This window comes from Erinaceus europaeus, chromosome 19 (genome assembly GCF_950295315.1).
Source record: "Erinaceus europaeus chromosome 19, mEriEur2.1, whole genome shotgun sequence".
NCBI lineage: Eukaryota > Metazoa > Chordata > Mammalia > Eulipotyphla > Erinaceidae > Erinaceus > Erinaceus europaeus.
The window spans coordinates 20,519,617-20,543,665 of record NC_080180.1 but is presented as its reverse complement, the minus strand read 5'-3'; the positions used below and the strand labels follow the sequence as shown (position 1 = coordinate 20,543,665).

General features: G+C 45.0%; 1 protein-coding gene across 1 annotated transcript; it reads right to left on the bottom strand.

Annotated features, from left to right (window-relative positions):
* Nucleotides 1-9,657: 9,657 nt before the first annotated feature.
* TIMM17A (translocase of inner mitochondrial membrane 17A) lies at nt 9,658-24,042 on the bottom strand. Its single transcript, XM_060178536.1, has 6 exons — nt 23,950-24,042; nt 19,140-19,239; nt 18,945-19,008; nt 15,734-15,862; nt 13,289-13,399; nt 9,658-10,148 (listed from the first exon to the last, which is right to left on the bottom strand). The coding sequence occupies exons 1-6, from the start codon at nt 23,973-23,975 to the stop codon at nt 10,063-10,065; spliced, it is 516 nt and encodes a 171-aa protein (XP_060034519.1). The 5' UTR covers nt 23,976-24,042; the 3' UTR covers nt 9,658-10,062.
* Nucleotides 24,043-24,049: the final 7 nt, after the last annotated feature.

Genomic DNA, 24,049 nt, shown 5'->3' with positions numbered 1-24,049 from the left:
CCAACAATGATGACAACAGCAGCAGCAGTAATAACTACAACACTAATAAACAACAAGGGCAACAAAAGGGAAAATAAATAAATATTTTTAAAAAAATCACCACTTCATGGGAAAAAGCAGGAATTTTATTCTATTTTACCTTTGTACCTGAGGCTGAGGCCTCAAGTACAGTCTTAATTTTTTAAATATTTATTTATTTTCCCTTTTGTTGCTCTTGTTTTAAAATTGTTGTTGTAGTTGTTGTTGTTATTGATGTTGTTGTGGTTAGATAGGACAGAGAGAAATGGAGAGAGGAGGGGAAGACAGAGATGGGGAGAGAAAGACACCTGCAGGCCTGCTTCACTGCCTGTGAAGAGACTCTCCTGCAAGTAGGGAGCCAGGGACTCAAACTGGGATCCTTATGCCAGCCCTTGCGCTTTGCGTGGGCCACGTGCGCTTAACCCGCTGTGCTACCGCCCAACTCTGTCTTTGTTTTTTTTTTTAATATTTATTTATTACTGGATAAAGATAGAGAGAAATTGAGAGGGGAGGGGGAGATAGAGGGAAAGAGTCAGAGAGAGACACCTGCAGCTCTGCTCTACCACTCGTGAAGCTTTCCCCTGCAGGTGTAGACCAGAGGCTTGAATCCAGGTCCTTGCGCACTGTAATGTGTGCGCTTAACCTGGAATTGTATTTTTTTTAAAATATTATCTTTATTTATTTGATAGAGACAGCCAGAAATTGAGAGGAAGGGGAGATAGAGAGCAACAGAGAGACACCTGCAGCACTGCTTCACCACTTGTGAAGCTTTCGCCCCTGCAGGTGGTAACTGGGGACTTGAACCCAGGTCCTTGCACATTGTAACATGTGTGCTCAACCAGGTGCGCCTCCAGCCGGCCCCTGGAATTGTATTTTTAATGTTAGAACTGGTGTCATGGGTAGCACACCTGGTTGACTGTACACATTACCATGCACTTAGATTCAAGCCCCTGACCCCCATTTACGGGGGGGAAGCTTCATGAGTGATGAAGCAGAGCTGCAGGTCTCTCTCTCTCTTTTTCCTCCAGCGTTATTGCTGGGCCTCACCGCCTGCACTACAAATCCACTGCTCCTGGAGGCCATTTTTCCCTGTTTATTGGATATAACAGTGAGAAATTGAGAGAGGAGGGGGAAATAGAGAGGGAGAGAAAAAGACACCTGCAGACCTGCTTCACTGCTTGTGAAGTGACTCCCCCAATCCCCCGCAGGTGGGAAGCCAGGGGCTTGAACTGATATCCTCGCATGGGTTCTTGAACTTCGTATTATGTGTACCTCTCTTCCTGTCTCTCTCAATAAGATTTTATTTATTTATTTATTTATTCATGAGAAAGATAAGAGTGAGAGAAAGCACCAGACATCACTCTGGTACATATGCTGCCAGGAATCGAACTCAGGACCTCATGCTTCAGAGTCCAATGCTTTATCCACTGCACCACCTCCCCAACCCCCCTCTCTTCCTCTCTATTCCACCTTCCCTCTCAATTTCTCTCTGTACTATTAAAATTAAAAAAGTGGGGGCCAGATGGTGGAGCACCTGGTTGAGCACACAGGTTACAATGCGCAAGGACCCAGGTTTGAGCCCCCGGTCCCCACCTGCATGGGGAAAGCTTCACAAGTGGTGAAGCAGGGCTGCAGGTGTCTCTCTGTCTCTCACCCTCTCTATCCCTCCCTTCCCTCTAGATTTCTGACTGTCTCTATCCAATAAATAAAGATAATTAAAATAACTTAAAAAAAAGAAAAGATCTCTGTGTAGATGTGGGGGGAGCAGAACTAGTACAGAAATACTGACCTATTTCTGCACCTCTTTTTATAACCAAAATTTGTGTAACATTAGAAAAAAAATTCCCATAGTTTAAGGTAAAAAAAAAAAACAAACACTTGTCTGTGAGGGCATGAGGTGACTCCTAGTGAAATAATAATGAATGTCTCCTAAGTGACTCACACTTTTTTTAAAAAATTTTTTTCTTTGTTCATGAGAAAGATAGGACGAGCGAAAGAACCAGACATCATTCTGGTATATGTGCTGCCGGGGATCGAACTCAGGACCTCATCGTTGAAAATGCAATGCTTTATCCACTGCGCCACCTCCTGGACCACACACTTTTTTTAAAAAAAAGATTTATTTATTTATTTATGAGAGAGACAGAAGGAGAGCATCACTCTATCACATGTGATGTGAATGCTGGAACCCAGGACCTGACACTTGAGTCTGACACCCTACCCACTGTACCACCTCTCAGGCAGAAAAATCACCCTACTCGATCCCGGTTCGAACCCCCGGCTCCCCACCTGCAGGGGAGTCGCTTCACAGGCAGTGAAGCAGGTCTGCAGGTGTCTTTCTCTCCCCCTCTCTGTCTTCCCCTCCTCTCTCCATTTCTCTCTGTCCTATCCAACAACAACGACATCAATAATAACTACAACAATAAAACAACAAGGACAACAAAAGGGAATAAATAAATAATTTTTTTTTAAATCACCCTAGGTGAGGAGAAGTGCAAATTAAGGCAAAAGGTCTGCTCAATGTTTGTTTTTGTTGTTGGTTTTGGTCATCACTGGGGTTTCAAAACTCCTGGCCCACATTTTCAGCTAAAGAGAAAGGGGGGTGGGGGGCAAGTAGCCACAGCACCAAAATTTCCTCCAATGCAGTGGGAGCAGGGCTTGAACCTGGGTCACACACATAGTAAAGCAGCACACTACCCCAGTGAGCCATTTGTCAGCCCTGTTCATTGTCTTAAGAGATCTTTCTGGTCTGTCTCCAGTCTTCCTGCCTGCTGTCAAAAGGAGCTGGAAATAAATGAGAAGGCAGAAGTAGGAGTGACTGAGTGTGTGTGTGTGTGTGTGTGTGTTTGCCACTGGGGTTCTTTTCTTAAAAAATATTTATTCCCTTTGTTTTATTGTTGTAGTTATTATTGTTGTCGTCATTGTTGGATAGGACAGAGAGAAATGGAGAGAGGAGGGAAAGACAGAGAGGAGAAGAGGAAGACAGACACCTGCAGACCTGCTTCACTGCTTGTGAAGCAACTCCCCTCCCTGCAGGTGGGGAACCGAAGGCTTGAACCGGGATCCTTACGCTGGTACTTGCGCTTTGTGCCACCTGCCGCTGAGGTTCTATGCTGACACATTCCACTGTTCCCAGCAGACATGAGTTTTTCTAGGTAGAAGATGAGAAGGGAGTCAGGCGGTAGCGCAGTGGGTTAAGTACAGGTGATGCAAAGTGCAAGGACCGGCATAAGGATCCCGGTTCGAACCCCCGGCTCCCCACCTGCAGGGAAGTCGCTTCACAGATGGTGAAGCAGGTCTGCAGGTGTCTATCTTTCTCTCCCCCTCTTCTCTCCATTTCTCTCTGTCCTAGCTAACAACAATGACATCAATAACAACAACAAGAATAACTACAACACAATAAATAACAAGGGCAACAAAAGAGGAAATAAATATTTAAAAAATAAATAAAAAATAAAAAGATTTAAAAAATGTCACATCTCATAAAGTTTATCAATGAATTTCATAAATAGGTCTAGTATAAAGCAAGTATTGCAAAAACGGTAACAGCATTATCTAGATAATGGGTATGTGGATGCTCACCATAAAATTCAACTTTACTATCTGAGATTTTTCATTGGGAAAAAGGGAGGAGAAAAACCAAAAACAAGTCCCTTCCAATCCCTTCCTACTGTGTTGGGTTTGACAGCAGAGCAGAGAAAGGAGATCTGGCCCAGTTCAAGTACTCAGAAGGCTGCAGAAACACCCTTATGGGGTCTTTGAAACTATCAAGAAAGGGTTAGGAACTGTGGCCTGGGAGGTGGTGCAGTGCACAAAGTGTTAGACTATCAAACATGAGGTCCCAGGTTTGATTCCCCCAGCATTGCATGTGCCAGAGTGATGCTCTGGCTTCCTCTTTCTTACTGATAAATAAAACTTTAAGAAAGAAAACAGAGAGGCCAGGAGGTAGCACACCTGGTTAAGCGCACGCTATATTGCTCAAAGACCCAGGTTTGAGCCCCCAGTACCCACCTGCAGGTGGAAAGCTATGCGAGAGGTGAAGCAGTGCTGCAGGTGCCTTTCTCTCTCTCCCTCACCTCTTAATTTCTGGCTGTCTCTATTCAATAAAGAAAATTGAAAAGAAAGAAAGAAAGAAAGAAAGAAAGAAAGAAAGAAAGAAAGAAAGAAAGAAAGAAAGAGAAAAAGAAAACAAAGAGCCGCCAACAAGAAAGGGAAACAACCCAACTAGAAACTTGTGAGTGGTTAAAAGTTCTTACATCTTCAAACTAAAAGAATAGGGCAGGAGAGACAGCATAATGGTTATTCAAACTCATGCCTGAGACTTTGAGGTCCCAGTTTCAATCCCTGGCACCACCATAAGCCCCAGCTGAGCAGTGCTCTGGTAAAATAAATAAATGTCTTTCCATGTCTTCCACTTTTTCACACTATCCTCACCTCCAGGTTGAACTTGGGAACACATCAGGAGTAAGACTGAACTTTCTAAGATAGAGAAATAGCATGATGGTCATGCAAGATTTTCATGCCCAAGACTTTTTGAAATCCCAGGTTCAATCCCTAGCACCACCATAAGCCAGAGATGAACAGAGCACTGGTGCCTCTCCTTCCCCGTTACAGTAAAATAAAGGATATTAAGACAGAGAGAGACAGAGACATAACCAGAAAGATTCCTCTAAGGGTCTCCACCCACTGTCCTGCATACAATGGGATAAAAATTAAAGCCATTTAAGAAAAACTGGTTTTCCATCTTTCTCAAGCCTCTCTCCCACTGCATCCCTTATTCCAAGGGATACTGCAGACAAGCTGAGTTGGACACCAGAATTAACCAATAAACCAGCAAAAATAATACCAGCATCACACATCCGCAACAGTTAAGAGTGGGATCAAGGAACTTTTTGAGTTGATCTAAGAGAAGCAATTTAGGAGACATTAAAGAGAAGCAATTTAGGAGACGTTAAGAAATAAATCTGAAACAAGAGCCAGGCAGTGGTGCACTGGGCTAAGTGTACATAGTACAAAGTGCAAGGACCCACAAAAAGATCCCTGTTCAAGCCCCCAGCTCCCCACCTGCGGTGTGCGTGCGTGCGTGCGTGCGTGCGTGCGTGCGTGTGTGTGTGTGTGTGTGTGTGTGTGTGAATCACTTTGTGAAATGAAGCAGGTCTGCAAGTATCTTTCTCCTACTTTCTCAATTTCTCTCTGCCCTTCCCAATGGGGAAAATGGCCTCCAGGAGCAGCAGACTCACAGTGCAGGCACCAAGCCCCAGTGATAACCCCCAGCATGGTGCATGCCAGAATGATGCACTGGTTCTCTCATCTTCTTTTATCTGTAATTTATGTTCTCATCTCTAAACTGCTCTTCTGGTACATCTTGTATTTATGATCAAACATCCCAGAGATAATAGAGTTACAAACAGATCTCCACAGAAGATAAAAATCAGCCAGTTGGGTAGATTAGCAGGCAGAGGACTTACATGCATGTATGAGGCCTAGGTTGACTTTCTGCACCAAACCAAAGCACTGCTGTGGTCTCTCTTGCGAATCCACCTTTTAAAAAGTTATAGTGGTGGGGTCCGGGTGGTAGCTCAGTGGGTTAAGCGCACACAGCGCAAAGTGCAAGGACTGGCGTAAGGATCCCTGTTCTAGCCCTTGGCTCCCCACCTCCAGGGGGGTCACTTCACAAATGGTGAAGTAGGTCTTCTGGTGTCTATCTTTCTCTCCCCCTCTGCTCGCCATTTCTTTCTTTCCTATCCAACAATGACTGCAATAACAACAATAACAACAACAATAGACAACAAGGGCAACAAAAGGAAAAAAATAGCCTCCAGGAGCAGTGGATTCGTAGTGCAGGCACTGAGCCCCAGCAATAAAAAAAAAAAAAAAAGGGTCTGTGTTCAACAATTTGTTTGGCTTTGTATATTAACTCTCTTTTCAGCCACCAGGTTCCGGATGCCAGCAAGATGCTGACCAGACTTCCTTGGACAGACGACCCCATCAATGTGTACTGGAGCTCCGCTTCCTCAGAGCCCCACTCTACTAGGGAAAGAGAGAGGCTGACTGGGAGTACGGATCGACTGTCAATGCCCATGTTCAGCGGGGAAGCAATTACAGAAGCCAGACCTTCCACCCTCTGCAACCCACAACGACCCTGGATCCATACTCCCAGAGAGATAATGGGAAGGCTATCAGGGGAGGGGATGGGATGGGATATGGAGATCGGGTTATGGGAATTGTGCGGAATTGTACCCCTCTTATTCTATGGTTTTGTTAATGACTCCTTTCTTAAAAAAAAAATGGTCTGGACAGTGGTATACATGGTAGAGTATATGTTACATTTTTTTTAGAATAGAGCTGCTTAGATCTGGTTTATGGTAGTGCTGGGGATTGAACACAGGATCAAGAAGCCTCAGGCATGAGTTTTTACATAATCATTATGTTATTTCCCCACCCAAGAATACACATTACAACAGGGACCCAAGTTCAAGCCCTTAGTCCCCACCTGCAGGGCCATGATTCATGAGCAGTGAAGCAGATGTCCTTCTCTCCCTCTTGTTTCTGTCTCTATCCACTAGTAACTTCTTGAAATAATATTCTTAATAGATTTGAAAATAAATGTATCTTTAATTTTTCAAAAGGGACTTTAGAGCCTTTAGTAAGTATACAATTTCTATCCATTAGAGAAATGCAAACCAAAATCAGGGTAAGGCTCCACACATACTGTGACGGCTGTACTTACTTTTGTCATTACAGGGCTTCACCACTGTAGGTGGACATTTTTACACAGAAAGACAGAAAAACAGCACAGCACTGACACTTCCTTGAGTAGTGTGAGCTGGGCTTGAACCTGGGTCATGACCATAACAAAGCAAGTGCATGAACCCAGTGAGCTACCTTGCCAACCCAAGGATGACTGTACTTGGGGACTCCCTTCATCCATGTGCTCTTGACTCGCTGTGCTACAGCCCGACTCCCCAGCCTTTATTTTTTAATTTTATTTTTAAAATTTTTTAATATTTATTTTCCCTTCTGTTGCCCTTTTTTATTGTTGTAGTTATTGTTATTGATGTCATTTTTGGATAGAACAGAGAGAAATTGAGAGAGGAGGGGAAGACAGAGACGTGGAAAGATAGACATCTGCACACCTGCTTCACCACCTGTGAAGCGAACCCCCTTGCTGGTGGGGAGCTGGAGGCTCAAACCGGGATCCTTAGGCTGGTCCTTGCGCTTTGCACACGTGAGCTTAATCCTCTGTGCTACCACCCGACTCCCAGCCTTTATTTTATTTTTAAAAATTATCTTTGTTTATTGGATACTAGAAACAGCCAGAAATAGAGAGGGAGGGGGTAGATAGAGATAGAGACACCTGCAGCCCTGCTTCACCACTTGTGAAGTTTTCCCCTGCAGGTGGGGACCAGGGGTTCAAACCTGGGTCCTTGCACAATGTAACATGTGTGCTGAACCAAGTGCAACGCCACCTGGCCCCGAAAACTAGCTTTTAGAAATGGTTAAACATAAAAGGTTAAGTGTAAAGTTAACATGCACCTTAGCAAATTCACCCCTCAGTATGTTCAAAAGAACCCCAAACAGCTATCTGTACACCAGTGCTCACAGAGCATTGTCCATGATAGTCAAAAAAGTTAGCAAGGACACGCGACCGACAGATAAGCAAAATGGGGTCCATACACAAAATGGGGTTTTGTCCATTCATATAAATGAAATCTTGGAAGGCCCTGAAACACACTAAATAACACAAGCACATGATAAATATTGTGTGATTTCACTTACGCGAGGTACCTAGAATAGTTAAATTCAGGACAGAAAATAGAATGATGGTTATTAGGGACTGGGAGAAGGGTGAATGATGATTATCTGATGGGTACAGAGTGGGGTGGGGGAAGGCAGCAGGACAGTGCCTGGCTTGCATGAGTGAGGTTCTGGGTTGGGTCTCTAGCACCACAAGAGCAACAAATTCCAAATGACTGTGTGTGTGTGTGTGTATGTGTGGTGGTGGGGGGAGGGCAGTGTTCTGCATATGCTACAAATAGGTAGAGTGGACGTTGCTGATGACAAGTGTTGGGTATACATCATGGTGGTGGCTACACGCCATTTTAACTGTATTCAAATTGAAATATTGGCCAAGGAAATGCACAATGGCTCTCAGGCATGGGTTCCCAAGTTCGATTCCCAGCATAACATGTACTAGAATGATGCTCTGGTTTTATCTTTTATTAGTAAGTAAGCTGGCCTATTTTAAAACTGCCTATCTACTTCCCAGTCAGATCACAAAATGTTACTTTAAAGACACCCGCAGTACTGCTTCGCCACTGGTGAAGATTTATCTCCCTCTGCAGGTGAGGATGAGGGGCTTGAACCTGGGTCCTTGTGCATGGTTAACTTGTACACTAAAACTAGGCCCCACAGATAAACTTCAAGGGACCTGGAACACATCAAAAACAAGATATATGGGAGTCGGGCAGTAGTGCAGCGGGTTAAGCGCACATGACGCCAAGCGCAAGGCCCGGCATAAGGATCCCGGTTTGAGGGCCCTGCTCCCCACCTGCAAGGGAGTCGCTTCACAGGCAGTGAAGCAGGTCTGCAGGTGTCTGTTTCTCTCCCGTCTTCCACTCCTCTATTTCTCTCTGTCCTATCCAACAATGACGACAACAATAACTACTACAACAATAAAACAAGGTCAACAAAAGGGAATAAAAAAATTTAAAAAACAAGATATATACTATTAAATATTTATTTATTCCCTTTTGTTGCCCTTGTTGTTTTATTGTTGTAGTTATTATTGATGTCCTTGTTGTTGGATAGGACAGAGAGAAATGGAGAGAGGAAGTGAGGACAGAGGGGGGAAAGAAAGACACCTGCAGACCTGCTTCACTTCTTGTGAAGTGTCTCCCCTGCAGGTGGGGAGCCAGGGGGCTTGAACTGGGATCCTTATGCCGGTCCTTGCACTTGGCACCACGTGTGCTTAACTGGCTGCGCTACCGCCCGACTCCCAAGATATGTATTATTTGAAAGCACACAAAGCCCCTATAACTTTCCCAGTGCTATTACACCTCCACAAGAAAGGATGTACTGGAAGCTAGTTGCTTCTGGTGGATTCCAAATGACCAGGAGTCAACACACACACACACAATAGCCTCAAAGGTAAAGAATTCTGTTATCTGGGGAGCCGCGTGGTGGTGCAGCCGGTTAAGCCCACCTGGCAGAAAACGCACAAACCGGCATCAGGATCCCAGTTCGAGCCCCTGGCTCCCCACCTGCAGGGTGTTCATTTCACAAGTGGTGAAGCAGGTCTACAGGTGTCTGTCTTTCTCTCCCCATCTTCCCCATCCCTCTCCATTTCTCTCTGTCCTATCCAACAACGATGATGACTATGAACAAGGACAACAAAAGGGAAAAAAAGAATTTTGTTATCTGTCACCCCCAAATTAAGACAAACCATATTTTACTTTCAAAATAAAGGTTAAGTGCATCGTCACACCCTTCAATTCACAAGAGAATCACCGCTGAATAATTCACATTGACACATCATTTAGCTCAAGTGAGATAAGGACCCAACCATGAAGCATACCACTCTCAGCGGGACTTTGCATCATTTGAAGTAGTTGCGGATAAAAAGCAGAACTCTACAAGTTATCTGAAAAGCAAAGGCAAGTTCCAGGAGTATTTTTTTATTTTACTGATTAACAGGACACACAAAACCAGGCACAGAAGTCCCCAAGGAAATGGTGATTATATTTCACTGCTGCTTGCCCTTTGGTCCCGTCATCTTCTAAGCACTTATCACATTCTCTTTTACAGATATCAGACATTTATTTGGATCACAAATGCAGTTCAAGTGTGAATAAATAAATGTATTATCTTTTAACAGCCCCTCCCCTCGAGTTTCTTTAAATAGAAAAAAAGTGCTAAATGTCTCTTCATAGCCCATTTGGCCATAGTTGTCACTCCTATGGTTGTAAAAACAAGACTAACTTGATCTGCAATCCCTTCTTCAACTATAGCACATTCTGTTTAAGAAATCCTGGGAAAGAAATCCTATTGATATTGTCGATAGTCTCCAAAAGGTGATGGTGGCAACTGAGTTGAAGGCAACTGGGAGGGGTCTTCAGCGAACTGAGGACCTGCAACAAAGAAAGAAAATCTCTAAAACCATCTGAATATAATTGAAACGAGTAAGTCCCAGGTTCAATCCCCCGCACCACCATAAGCCAGAGCTGAACAGTGCTCTGGTTAAAAAAAAGAAGAAGAAGAAAGAAAGGGAGAGGAAGAAGGAATGGAGGGAGGAAGTACAATGGACGAACTACCTCCAAAACCGCCCCACTACTTATGAAGCTTACCCCCTACAGGTGGGTACCAGGGACTTGAACCCAAATCCTTACATGCTGGGGAATTATGCAGATGCAGTCTTTGCCCTCAGGCTTTGCCACTTCCCACGATATTTTCAAGTGCGTGTCCCAACCAATCCTGTCCTGACACGTCACTCCTGGCTGTTGCCCTATGAAAAGCCCTCCTACTTCCGCCCCCCCACCCCTGGATTTTACCTGGGGGATGGAAGGGTGGTGCGGGTAGCGGGCTTGCTGCAGGACGCGGAGGAGAGAGAATCCAAGCACAGAGGGAACACAATCTTTTATTCGTGCACGGGACCCTCAGGGTTGGGTCCAAGTGCAGTGGTTCGGGCCACGTGGAGTTAGCCAAAAATGGCCATCCCCCACTACCCGCACCACGTGAAAAAAACCGGGAGGGGGGCCTGAGGGCAAAGACTGCATCTGCACAATTCCCCAGCACTTAAACATGGTAATGTCTGCACTTAACATGGTGTGCCACCACCTGCCCTGAAAAAAGTTAACTTCTAAAAGACAATGTAACCTAAGATTTTATTATATCAATTTCTTTTATTATTATTATTTTTTAACTTTTTCATTTTGGTTGCCTTTGCTGTTTATCATTGTTGTTGTTACTGCTGTCATTGTTGGATAGGACAGAGAAAAATGGAGAGAAGAGGGGAAGACAGACACCTACAGACCTGCTTCACTGCCTATGAAGCAAGCCTGCAGGTGGGGAACCAGGCACTCAAACCGGGATCCTGAAGACGGTCTGTGCACTTTCTGCCATTGTGCGCTTAACCTGCTGCACCACCGCCTGGCTCCCTGTATCAATTTCTAAAGTAAAAGCCAGCAAGAGGGAGTCAGGCGGTAGCACAGTGGATTAAGCACATGTGGCGCAAAGCACAAGGACCGGCGTAAGGATCCCGGTTCAAGCCCCCGGCTCCCCACCTGCAGGGGAGTCGCTTCACAGGCAGTGAAGCAGGTCTGCAGGTGTCTGTCTTTCTGTCCGCCTCTCTGTCTTCCCTTCCTCTCTCCATTTCTCTCTGTCCTATCCAACAACGATGACATCAATAATAACTACAACAATAAAAAAAAACAAGGACAACAAAAGGGGATAAATAAATATTAAAAATATATATATATTAAAAAAAAAAAAAGCCAGCAAGAGAGTTCCCCTGGGACAGTGCTGCTTTGCCATGCGAGCTACGCAGGTTGGAGCCCAGTCCCCAGCACACAGGGGAAGACATAACCGGGGTTATGGCTGGGGTCAGTGCCAGGACTATGAATACACTGCCCCTGGCAGTCCTTTTTTAAAAAAATTTTTTTCTGTTGCATTCAATAGAATAGAGAAAAACTGAGACAGGAGGGGGGAGATAAAAGGGAGAGATCTGCTTCACTGCTGAGAAGTGCCCCCACTTCAGGTGGGGAGTGGGGGGCTTAAACCCTGGTTCCTGCATGAGTCCTTGTGCATGGTACTATCTGCGTTTAGCCGGGTGGGCCACCACCCAGCCCGTCTATTTGAAAATAAACAAATAAATAAATAAATAAATCAGTCCAGAGCAGTGAAGCTCCACCAAGGGAAATGGGGGGAACAACAGCCTTTTCTGATGTTTTAAGTGAAGTCTTTCATGCAAAAGTGGTAAAAACAGGGCAGGGGTAGATAGCATAATGATGATGCAAAGAGACTCTCATGCCTGAAGTACCAGGTTCAATCCCCTGCACCACCATAAGCCAGAGCTGAGCAGCACTCTGGTAAAAAAGAAAAGGGGGAGTCAGGCAGTAGCACAGCAGGTTAAGCTCACATGATGCAAAGCACAAGGACCCATAAGGATCCAGGTTTGAGCCCCCGGCTCCCCACCTGCAGGGGAGTCACTTCACAGGCGGTGAAGCAGGTCTGCAGGTGTCTCTCTTTCCCCCTGTCTTCCCCTCCTCTCACCATTTCTCTCTGTCCTATCCAACAACAACTACAATAATAACTACAACAATAGAACAACAAGGGCAACAGAAGGGAAAATAAATATTTTTTTAAAAAGTGGTATAAAACAAACTAGGATGCAAGATGAGAAAGTGGTCTTCACTCAAGAGTATTAACTCAGAGCAAGGACCGAGAAGCAGAAACACAAGCTGAGAAGGTCCATGAGGTCATCCAGGTCATCCTGCCGGCATTTAGTGAGCAGGCACAAGGAAACTGTGCCAAGAGGACACTTAACTCTCTCTAGGTGCCACAGGGAAATCAAATCAATCGAGAGCTATGATCTAGTCCTGATTCTGCGCTGAATCTTTTTCAAGTTCCAAAAATGGTTTCCAATGTGTCTCACTAGTCTTTGCCTCAGCAAAGACCTGGGCAAGGTTTTTTAATCTATAATCCTCTTATCTCTCTGCTTCCTCCTAACACCCAGGCATATTTTCATCTCAGACCAGTTATGAGAAACTGCATAAGTTCCCACTGAGCAGAGTTCCACGATGATGGTGTGCTCACTGCACAAGATGGGCAAGGAGGGAGGGAGCTGGTTCACGGAATGCAGGACTTGCAGACAAACAACACGGCAACTAGTAACAAATTAGATTACCAACTTCTCAGAGATATTCCCTAAAGTGACCCTTACAAATGGTCACTTCCACCAATAGCAATTTAACCAAAAATGTCTGGTTAAATTGCAGCTATAAGCAAGATTCCACCCATATCCACTTTCTCAAATAAAACCAGAACCTGGTTATCATAATCTTTAATAAAAACTATATCTATTATTGATGAGGGAGGACAGGGGGAGACAAAGCCAAAGCATCACTGGCTTGTGTGGTGCTGGGGATCAAACCCTGGGCTGAGTGGCACTTTATCCACAGTGCCATCTCCCAGTTCATTATCATAATCTTGAATGACAACATATTAATATATAAAGGACAAATGACCTCCTTTAAGCAGACGGAAGACTCACCATTGGGGAATTGTGTTGAGGCAAATCTTGTCAATAAGATACCAGCTCCTTCAATTAAAGCGAGGAGAATGCCGCCCATTGCAGCCGACCCGACCATGGCCACTGGTCCATCTAAACAGACCAACAACAGAGACTGCTATTAGCAACTAGGCAGGGAGTGATTACTGGATTGAGAAAAGAGAGGGTTCGAGTGGTGGTGCACATGTTACCATGCTCAAGCCCCTGGTCCCCATCGGGAGGTGAAGTGGTGAAGCAGTGCTGCAGGTGTCTTTCTCCCCCCCCTAGTGGTGAAGCAGTGCTGCAGGTGTCTCTCTCCCCCCCTAGTGGCTGCAGGTGTCTCTCTCCCCCCCTAGTGGTGAAGCAGTGCTGCAGGTGTCTTTCTCCCCCCCTAGTGGTGAAGCAGTGCTGCAGGTGTCTCTCTCCCCCCCTAGTGGCTGCAGGTGTCTCTCTCCCCCCCTAGTGGTGAAGCAGTGCTGCAGGTGTCTCTCTCCCCCCCTAGTGGCTGCAGGTGTCTCTCTCCCCCCCTAGTGGTGAAGCAGTGCTGCAGGTGTCTCTCTCCCCCTATCTCTCCCTTCCATTTCAGTTTATCTTTGTCTCTACCCAGTAAATGAATAATTTTTTTTTAAAAAGGAAAGGAAAGTTGTGTTTATGACTGTATGTTATCCCCTTTCCCAAATCCTACTACTGGTCCAAACCAAGTCAAATTCAGCTCACTGTTGGGTCTTGCTTTCTAATTTTTCTTATTTATTTTTTGCTTTTATTTTATTTATAAAAGTTTTTTTTTTAATTTAAAGTATAGTTTCACATGGTATGTCTTCCTAATGTATGTTTGAGTGGTCCCTCCTGCTTCTTTTTTCTTTTAATATATATATATTATTATTTTTTAGAAGATTTTATTTATGAGAAAGATAGGAGAGAGAAAGAAGCAGACATCACGCTGGCACACGTGCTGCCGGGGATCGAACTTGGGCCCGAGGGCCCTCGTGCTTGAGAGTCTAAAGCTTTATCACTGTGCCACCTCCCAGACCACTTAATATATTTTTTATATTTATTTATTTTCCCTTTTGTTGCCCTTGTTTTTTTGTTGTTGTAGTTATTATTGCTGTTGTTGTTGTCATCATTGTTGGATAGAACAGAGAGAAATGGAGAGAGGAAGGGAAGACAGAGAGGGGGAGAGAAAGATAGACACCTGCAGACCTGCTTCACTGCTTGTGAAGCGACTCCCCTGCAGGTGGGGAGCTGGGGGCTTGAACCAGGATCCTTATGCTGGTCCTTGCGCTTTGCACCACTTGCACTTAATCCACTGTGCTACCGTCCGACTCCCTTTATAAAAGATTTTAATTTTTATTTTCTTTTATTGCCCTTGTTTTTTGTTGTTGTAGTAGTTATTGTTGGATAGGACAGAGAAATGGAGAGAGATGGGGAAGACAGAGAAGGGGAGAGAAAGACAACTGCAGACCTGCTTCGACGCCTGTGAAGCAACTCCCCTGCAGGTGGGGAGCTGGGGGCTTGAACTGGGATCCTTACGCCAGTTCTTATTTTATTTTTTAATCAGAGCACTGATCAGATCTGGCTTATGCAAGTATGGGGGATTGAACCTGGGACTTCAGAGCCTCAGATATGAGAGTTTCTTTGTGCTGGTATTCTTCGTGTTGGTTTGGCCCCCTTCCCGCTACCTCTGAGAGAAATGGTTTGGCCCTTGCTAGTTTCGCGCCCCGCTTTCTCCCCGCCCCGTACGCTAAGGACGTGCAGAGTCCCAGCAGCAGCCGCGGAGGGAGAATGATGGGGAAGCACATGGTGTGATTTGCCCACTCGTGAATAAAGATTAAACTGCAGCTTCTCAGCCCAGCCGTGTGTCCCCGAGTCTCTGTCTCTGTCTACCGCCGCGACACTAGCCCGGCCAGCTGGCGCCCCCGAAATTTAAACAACATCTTTGCATAACCATTATGCTGTCTACCCCGGCCTCACTGTTGAGTTTTAATGAAGACACAATCTTGCCCATTCACTGATGTATGCGTGCTGTGATGGCAGAATTCACAGTTGGGACAAAGCCTGAAATAATTTACTAGATGGCCCTTCATGAAATTTTTCAAATTATTCAAAGGAATTTGGGGCTGTTCTGTCACAAAGATTCAGATGGCAGGCATTAATTTCAGAGTACTGATGAGGAAACAATGGTACAAGTTTGGTGAACTGCCCCATCACATTCCTGGGCAATGGAAGAATTGGGACTTGAACTGTCCTCATCCACTGGAATGACAGGTGAGAGCTTCATGATCTTTCACTTTGCAAATTATTCCAAATACATTTACTCCATCACCTGAACCCCTCAAGTCTCCACATACACTCACACTCTACCAGATTAAGCTATGCTTGGTGTTCTACTGCAGCTGTCACTAAATTAGGGCAGATAAGGTCTGCTAACTTCTATGAAAGACTGCTTACTTCTTGCTGCCAGGATGGCTCCGGTTAAGGCACCACTTGTGATGGAGTTCCAGGGGTCTTCTTTCCCTCTGACTTGAACCATACTGCAGTCAATCATGGAAAACAAGCCCCCCCAAACTGCAAAGCTTCCTATGATTGAAAAATGAAAGAAAACACAAATTAAATTTTCTTACATTTAAAATGTCTAAGTAACACTCACTTAAAAAAAATTTTATTATCTTTATTTATTTATTTACTTATTGGATAGACACCTGCAGCCCTGCTTAACCACTCGCAAAGCTCTCCCCTTGCAGGTGGGGACTAAGGGCTTGAACCCGGATCCTTGTGCCATCGTAACATGTGCACTCAACCAGGTGCGCCAACACCCAGCCCAACACTCCCTTGTTAAAGTTTATTTTTATTTTATTTTTTTGCCTCCAGGGTTAGCTATTTCCCCCAATTTGTTGCCCTTGTTGTGGTTGTTATTGCTGTTGTTGTCGTTGGATAGGACAGAGAGAAATGGAGAGAGGAGGGGAAGACAGACAGGGGGAGAGAAAGACACCTGCAGACCTGCTTCACCGCTTGTGAAGCGACTCCCCTGCAGGTGGGGAGCTGGGGGCTTGAACCAGGATCCTTATGCAGGTCCTTGCGCTTTGTACCATGTGCACTTTAACCTGCTGTGCTACCACCCAACCCCTAAAGTTGTTTTTTTTTTATCTTTTTTTTTTTAATTTTCCCCTTTGTTGCGCTTGTTGTTTTTCATTGTTATAGTTATTGATGTCGTCTTTGTTGTTGGATAGGACCGACAGAAATGAAGAGAAAACAGGGGGGGGGGAGACAGACACCTGCAGACCTGCTTCACCACCTGTGAAGTGACTCTCCTGCAGGTGGGGAGCCGGGGGCTCAAACCGGGATCCTTACACTGGTCCTTGCGCCACCTGCACTTAACCCACTGCGCTACTGCTGACTCCCATCTTTTTTTTTTTTTTTTTAACCAGAGCCCCACTCAGCTCTAGTTTATAGTGGTGCAGGGGATTGAACCTGGGACTTTGGAGCCTCAGGCACAAGAGTCTCTTTGTATAACCATTATGCTATTTACCCCGCTTAAGCTCTACCACTGGGCCCATCCTCCATGGCCTGTGACCCTATAATATTCTTTTATTTTTTTATCAAACAGAGACAAATCAAAAGGGAAAGGGAGATAGAAAGGCACCTGCAGCACTACTTCACCACTCATGAAGTCTTCTCCCTGCAGGAGGGGGTCAGGGGCTTGAACGCGGGTCCTTGTACATGGTAATATATGCCAATACCCAGCCCCATAAGTGAAAATAGTCTCTGACCTATACAATCTTTTTTTTTTCTTTTCCCAGCTTCTGAATAAGCAAGCTGGCAAAGTGTAGAGGACATGTACCTTTTCAAATTCTGCACTAACTTCTGCATAATATCCAAAAGCTAAATTTGGAGACAAGTCAAACCAGCTTTGGTCGGTTTCTCTCAGGAAACCCTGACTCTGCAAATCACATTGTCTTCAGCTCTAAGTGACCTTAGGAGGTATCACTCCTGACCCACAAACCTGACCTTTTTTTTAAAAAAAACTTATTAATGAGAAAGATAGGAGGAAAGACAGAACCAGACATTACTCTGGTACATGTGCTGCCAGGGACTGAACTCGGGACCTCATGTCTGAGAGTCCAGTGCTTCATCGCCTGCGCCACCTCCAGGACCACCAAACCTGAGCATTGTAGTCTTTCTCCTAGATAAAAGTGCAAAATAATAAGAATAAAACTACAAGTAAACAACCTTACAGAGGGGCGGGGGTAGATAGCAGTGGTTATGCAAAGAGACTGTCATGCCTGAGGCTCCAAAGTCCCAGGTTCAATCCCCCGCACCACCATAAACCAGAGCTGAGCAGTGGTTTGGTGTTTCTCTGTGTCTTTCTCTCTCTGCATCTCTCTCAAAAAGAAATAAAAAATACTTAAAAAGATAATAATTCATGACAAATTGGTAGAAAGGTAAAGCCACTAATTGAGAGCCAGTGAAATAGCTATCTTGGGTAGTGTATGGCTTTGCCATGTCTGTGATTTATGTTGGAGCCTGGCCTTTAACAGCACTGAAGGAAGCTTTGGTGCTGAGGTCTCTTTCACTCTCTTTCCTCTAAGAAGGGAGGGTGAGGGAAGAATGAAGGGCAAATGCTTGAAAGTTAAGTGCAAACTATCAGATGGTTTCACTCATATGAGGAATCTAGAGATCTGATTTACATTAATATGCAAAAAAAAAAAAAATCCCCAAACAGATGCAAGCAAACTGACTTGTGAAAACTCTGGTGGTTATCTTTGGGAGGTGGGGAGAAGGAACTTTGGTGGTGGGTTGATGTGTAACTATACATTGTATTCTTACAATCTTATGACAAACTATTAATAACAAAAATATCAAAAAATAAAAAATAATAAAAGTGAGTGCGGCCCGAAGTCAGATCCTCAACAACACACAGGAGAACGATTGACAACGTCACGGGGGTATGATGGATGGTACAGCACTGCTTTGGCGGCTCTCCCTTTTCTCTTTTTTTTAAAAAAAATTATTTATTTATTCCCTTTTGTTGCCCTTGTTTTTTTACTGTTCTAGTTACTATTGTTGTTTCTGATGTCGTCGTCGTTGGATAGGACAGAGAGAAATGGAGAGAGGAGGCGAAGACAGAGAGGGGGAGAGAAAGATAGACAGACCTGCTTCACCACCTGTGAAGCGACTCCCCTGCAGGTGGGGAGCCGGGGGGGGGGGGGCAGGGGGCCCCCTCGAACTGGGATCCTTACTCTGGTCCTTGCGCTTTGCACCACCTATGCTTAACCTGCTGCGCTATCACCCAACTCCCCCCCTCCTTTCTTTTTTAAATTTCTTTATTGGAGAATTAATGTTTTACATTCAACAGTAAATACAATAGTTTGTACATACATAACATTTCTCAGTTTTCCATATAACAATACAGGTCCAACGCGGGGGAGACAGCATAATGGTTATGCAAACAGACTCTCATGCCTGAGGTTCCTAAATCCCAGGTTCAATCCCCCATACCACCTCTCTCCTTTCTAAGTACACAGAATACAAAAAGAAAATAGTTGAAGAGGCTCTTGGTTTACTCCCTAGTGCCACATTAAAGAGAGGGAGGGAGAGCCAGAACTTTGTCTTCAAATGGGAAAAAGATATTTTTGAGTACAAATGGAAAAATTCTGCTTACCTCCCAACTGTGGAGCCCTGGTTTTGATAGCTGTCAAACTCCCCCATAGTCTGTGGTTTACTCCCTATAAGCAAACAACCAAAAATACATTAGAAGTTCAATACCTTTCCATCCCACTGGGGGGGGGGGGGATTGGAGACACCAGGGACATTGGGCTCCAAATAATGAGAAGATAAAAACCAGTTAATCACTTACCACTGGGGAATTCCGAAAACCTTTGATTGCTTGAAAGATGCCACCGCCTATCGTACCCATGGTAAAGGCCCCACCGCAGTCATCCACAATCCGCCAGGGGCTAAAACAGATCGGGGAATAAAGATGACTATTATTTCTCATTTACAACCACAAAACCTTCACTAACATCCTGGTACAAGAGATTCCAATGTGGGGCCTTCTGTAACCAATAAACATGTGGCCCCTAAAATAAAAACAAGAAGAGATCCAGGACATACCCACACCCCCCCCCCCCAATCATCTACAGTAGAAGGAATGGCATTGGCTCACTCCCTATAGCTCCCAGCACTTATGAATTCATTAAACAGCATATTTGTAAGTGAGCACTGTGCAAAAGCAAACAAGCATGTGAGCAATTACATTATAATCAACAATGTCAAAATCCAGTGGTCTATAAAGAGACACACCCGGCCTATGTTGGTGGCAGTGCTCTTTGCATAGAATAGACAAGATGTAGTAAATATATGTAAAAAAGATGTAGCAGATATTTACACAATGGGCTACTATTAATACTTAGTTGTAAGAAAGGAGGAGTGGTCTGGGAGGTGGAGCAGTGGATAAAGCTCAGGACTCTCAAGCATGAGGTCCTGAGTTCAATTCCCGGCAGCACATGCACCAGAGTGATGTCTGGCTCTTTCTCTCTCCTCCAATGTTTCTCATTAATAAATAAAAAATTTATTTTAAAAAAAAGAGTAGAGCTTGCCTTCTGCTACAATATGGATCAAGCTGGAGGTGGCCATGTTAAAAAAATAAACCAGGAGGTCAAGGAACTGGATGATCTCACACAGGCATGCACAGAGACAAAAGCACAGAGCAAAGCAACAAAATCAACTGAAACAAACCTTGAGGTTACCAAAGGAGGGGTGGGGAGAGGAAAGGGAGAGCAGGAGGAGAGAGTTCCGGGGACTGAGGGAGAGAAAGAATGACCTCTTGGTGGTAAGAAATGGTGTAAGAACACACAATTTGAAGCGAGATGAAATCATAGTCTTATCAACCAATAATCAAGTTTCAATAGCGGCCCAGGAGGTGGCACTGTGGCTAAAGCTTTGTACTTAAAACTCATGAGGTACTGAGTTCAATGCCAGCATTGCAAATGCCAAAGTTATACTCTGGTTCTCTTTTTCTGTGTCCCCTTCTCTCCCTCAGGTTAATAAATATATTTTTAAAATATGCCACAACCAAACAAAACAAAAACAATGTTGATCCATCTACAATGGAAGTTCTCCAGCTGCAGGAAAATTTAAAGCCAAAAGAATGAAAAATGAAGAGGCAGAGGAAGCAAATTTGGAAAGGTCTGAAATTCTTTTTGGGTTTGAGTCCAAGTGGGCATTGAGAACCAGTTCGTGTTAAATTCATTTAACACACTGGGATATGCAAATATCCAACAATCAGGTTAGATTTTTGTGTTTTTTAGATTTTACTTATTAATGAGAAAGATAGGAGAGAAAGAACCAGACATCACTCTGGCACATGCCTCAGGCATGGGAGTCTTTTGCAATAACCACTATACTCTCTCCCCAACCCAGAAACTCATCCCCCCCCCTTTATTGGGAGATTAATATTTTATAGTTAACAGTAAATACAATAGTTTGTACATGCACACTTCTCAGTTTTCCAAATAACAATACAAGCCCCACTAGGTAATCTACCATCATGTTCCAGAACCTGAACTCTCCCCTCTACCCACCACTCCAGCATCTTTTACTTTGGTGCAATACACCAACTCCAATCCAAGTTCTGCTTAGTGAAACTCATTATTCTTTTATTTTTTAAAGACTTTTTTTAAAATATTTATTTTATTTATTCCCTTTTGTTGCCCTTGTTGTTTTATTGTTGTAGTTATTATTGTTGTTGTCATTGTTGGATAGGACAGAGAGAAATGGAGAGAGGAGGGGAAGACAGAGAGGAGGAGAGAAAGATAGACACCTGCAGACCTGCTTCACTGCCTGTGAAGCGACTCCCCTGCAGGTGGGGAGCCGGGGTTCGAACGGGGATCCTTATGCTGGTCCTTGTGCTTTGCGCCACCTGCGCTTAACCCGCTGCGCTACAGCCCGACTCCCTAAACTCATTATTCTTATAACCTTTTCTTTCTTTCTCTCTCTCTCTCTTTTTTTTTTTTTTGAAGACAGGTACAAGAATTCAGTTGTGGATACAGCTCTGAAGTTTTTCTTTTTTTCTTTTTAATTTAATTTTATTTATTTATTCCCTTTTGTTGCCCTTGTTGTTTTATTGTTGTAGTTATTATTGTTGTCGTTGTTGGATAAGACAGAGAGAAATGGAGAGAGGAGGGGAAGACAGAGAGGGGGAGAGAAAGACAGACACCTGCAGACCTGCTTCACCGCCTGTGAAGCGACTCCCCTGCAGGTGGGGAACCGGGGTTCGAACCGGGATCCTTATGCTGGTCCTTGAACTTTGTGCCACATGCGCTTAACCCACTGCGCTACAGCCCGACTTCCAGCTCTGAAGTTTTTCTAAGAAAAAGGAAAGGCCAGCCATCTCTCTGGCACCAACAGGACAAAGGACTATACATTCAAATTCACCTGCATTAAACTTGGTAAAATTCCACTTCTTAGAAATGTGGGTCTTGTAGAGGCCAGGGAACTTGAAACTGCCCCTGTCCTAGGGTCTCAATCACTTGCTCCTTACTCTGCAGCTAGAGGCAATAGTCACGATGACCGGCCAATGTGGATCCTGGAGCTTTCCAAAGACACCCTGCATACCTGCCTGGAGTCTAATACTGGGGACAGAAGGTCTGGCATCAATGTCCCCTGTGAAGGCTCCAAGGTCCCTCAGGACACCTAGACAAACAACAGGCCACACTGCAGGCATTGCACACCAGTCCTATGAAGCGCACGGTCTGCTTCATTGGTGGGAGAATTATTTTCTTTCTTTCTTTTTTTAAAAAAAAATAAATATTTCTTATTGGGTAGAGATAGAGAGAATTTGAGAGGGGATGGGGAAACAGAGAGGGAGAGAGACAGAGAGATACCTGCAGCCCTGCTTCACCACTTGCGAAGCTTTCCCCCTGCAGGTGGGGATCAGGGGCTTGAACCTGGGTACTTGCACATTGTAATGTGGGCGCTTAACCAGGTGTCCCTCTGCCTGGCACAAGGATTTTTTTAAAGGAATTATTTATGGGGCTGGGTGGTAGCACACCTGGTGAGTGCACCCATTTGTGTGCATGTACCCGGGTTCAGGCCCCTGGTTCCCACTTGCAGGGAGAAAACTTTACAAGCACTGAAGCAGTGCTACAGATCTTTCTCTCCCCATCTCAATTTCTCTGTCTCTATCTGAAATTAATATATTTTTAAAAGTGTGTGTGTGTGTGTGTGTGTGTGTGTGTGTGTGTGTGTGTGTGTTTTACCAGAGCACTGTTCAGCACTGGCTTATGGTGGTGTGGGGGATTGAACCTGGGACTTTGAAACCTCAGGTATGAGCTTCTTTGCATAACCATTATGCTATCTACCCTCCGCCCAACTATTTATTTTCATGGCAGCAACAGTGTGTGTGTGTGTGTGTGTGTGTGTGTGTGTGTGTAAGAGACTAGAGCACACAGTGCAGGGACCCACACCTGGTGCCTCAGGTGCTCACATTCTGTGCCCTACTGCTGAGCACTCTCCCCAACTGGAGCATTTTTACTCAACGAAGTCAAATAATTTACCCATCTGCCAACATGTCATTATAAATAAACTTATCAACCAGCAATGACAACATCAGTCTACAATGTGCTGAGCCCTGCCTATCTGTGTACGACTACCTTTGCAGAAGGGAAGCTTACAGGGCTGGGAAGCACTGACACAGGCAAGGCACAGAAGCATAAAAAGGCAGCAAGCGGGACGGTAGCGCAGCGGGTTAAGCACAGGTGGTGCAAAACGCAAGGGCCGGCTAAGGATCCGGGTTTGAGCCCCCGGCTCCCCATCTGCAGGGGTCGCTTCGCAAGCAGTGAAGCAGGTCTGCAGGTGTCTATCTTTGTCTACCCCTGTCTTCCTCATCTCTCTCTGTCCTACCCAACAACAATAAAACAAAGGCAACAAAAGGAAATTGACTTTTCATTTATAATCCCCGAAACCTAAACTCGGGAAAACGTGTGGCTGACGGTAATATTAAAAAAAAAAAAAATTTTTTTTCTTTTGAACGTAAGTGGTGGGCAGTCTTCACTTAGCACACGGTGAGTGAATGAATGAGCTGAGGCTTTTCAGGGAACACGTGCTATTATCTCTACTTTCCAAATAACGTGCGACCCCTTCTCATCCTCAAAGAGAGAAATCTAAGCAAGAAAACGAAGCAACTACCTACAGGAGCTTATGCAGACCCTTTGGACAAAGCCTATGCTCCGATCATTTGGAATACCTCACCCTGTAAATCACAAGTAAAGCCTCAAAAATGGCACCTGCCTCTGAGGCCTCTTTCCTTCTCAACGACAAGACCCTGGGCAGAGGGAAGTGAACGGACGCGTCCAAGGTCACCTCGGCGGGCGTGGGGAATTATTACTGTCCTAGCACAAGGTCGACCGGGCCCTGGGTTGGGGGCGGGCCTCGATGCCCCGCCAAGCCCAAGCCTGGACGCCGAATCTCTCCCCGCAAGGTCACCGAGGAGCTGGGCGGACTCAGCGGGCGGCGGACAGGGCTAAGGAGTCTACTGGCCTCTCGAGCCCGCGCGGCCTATGGTCACCGAGTCCAGGCCGGATTGCACCTCGGAAGACTGGACAGAGGACAACACGGGCGGTGGACACAGGAGCAGGAGGCAGGCAAGGAGAGTTGCTGAAACTCACCAGGGCTCTCGCGCGTACTCCTCCATCTTGACTCGGGCGCCCAAAGAGAAGCCGGGCCAGCTGGGCGGAGCCTGACCCCAGCGGCGGAAGTCATCCTGAG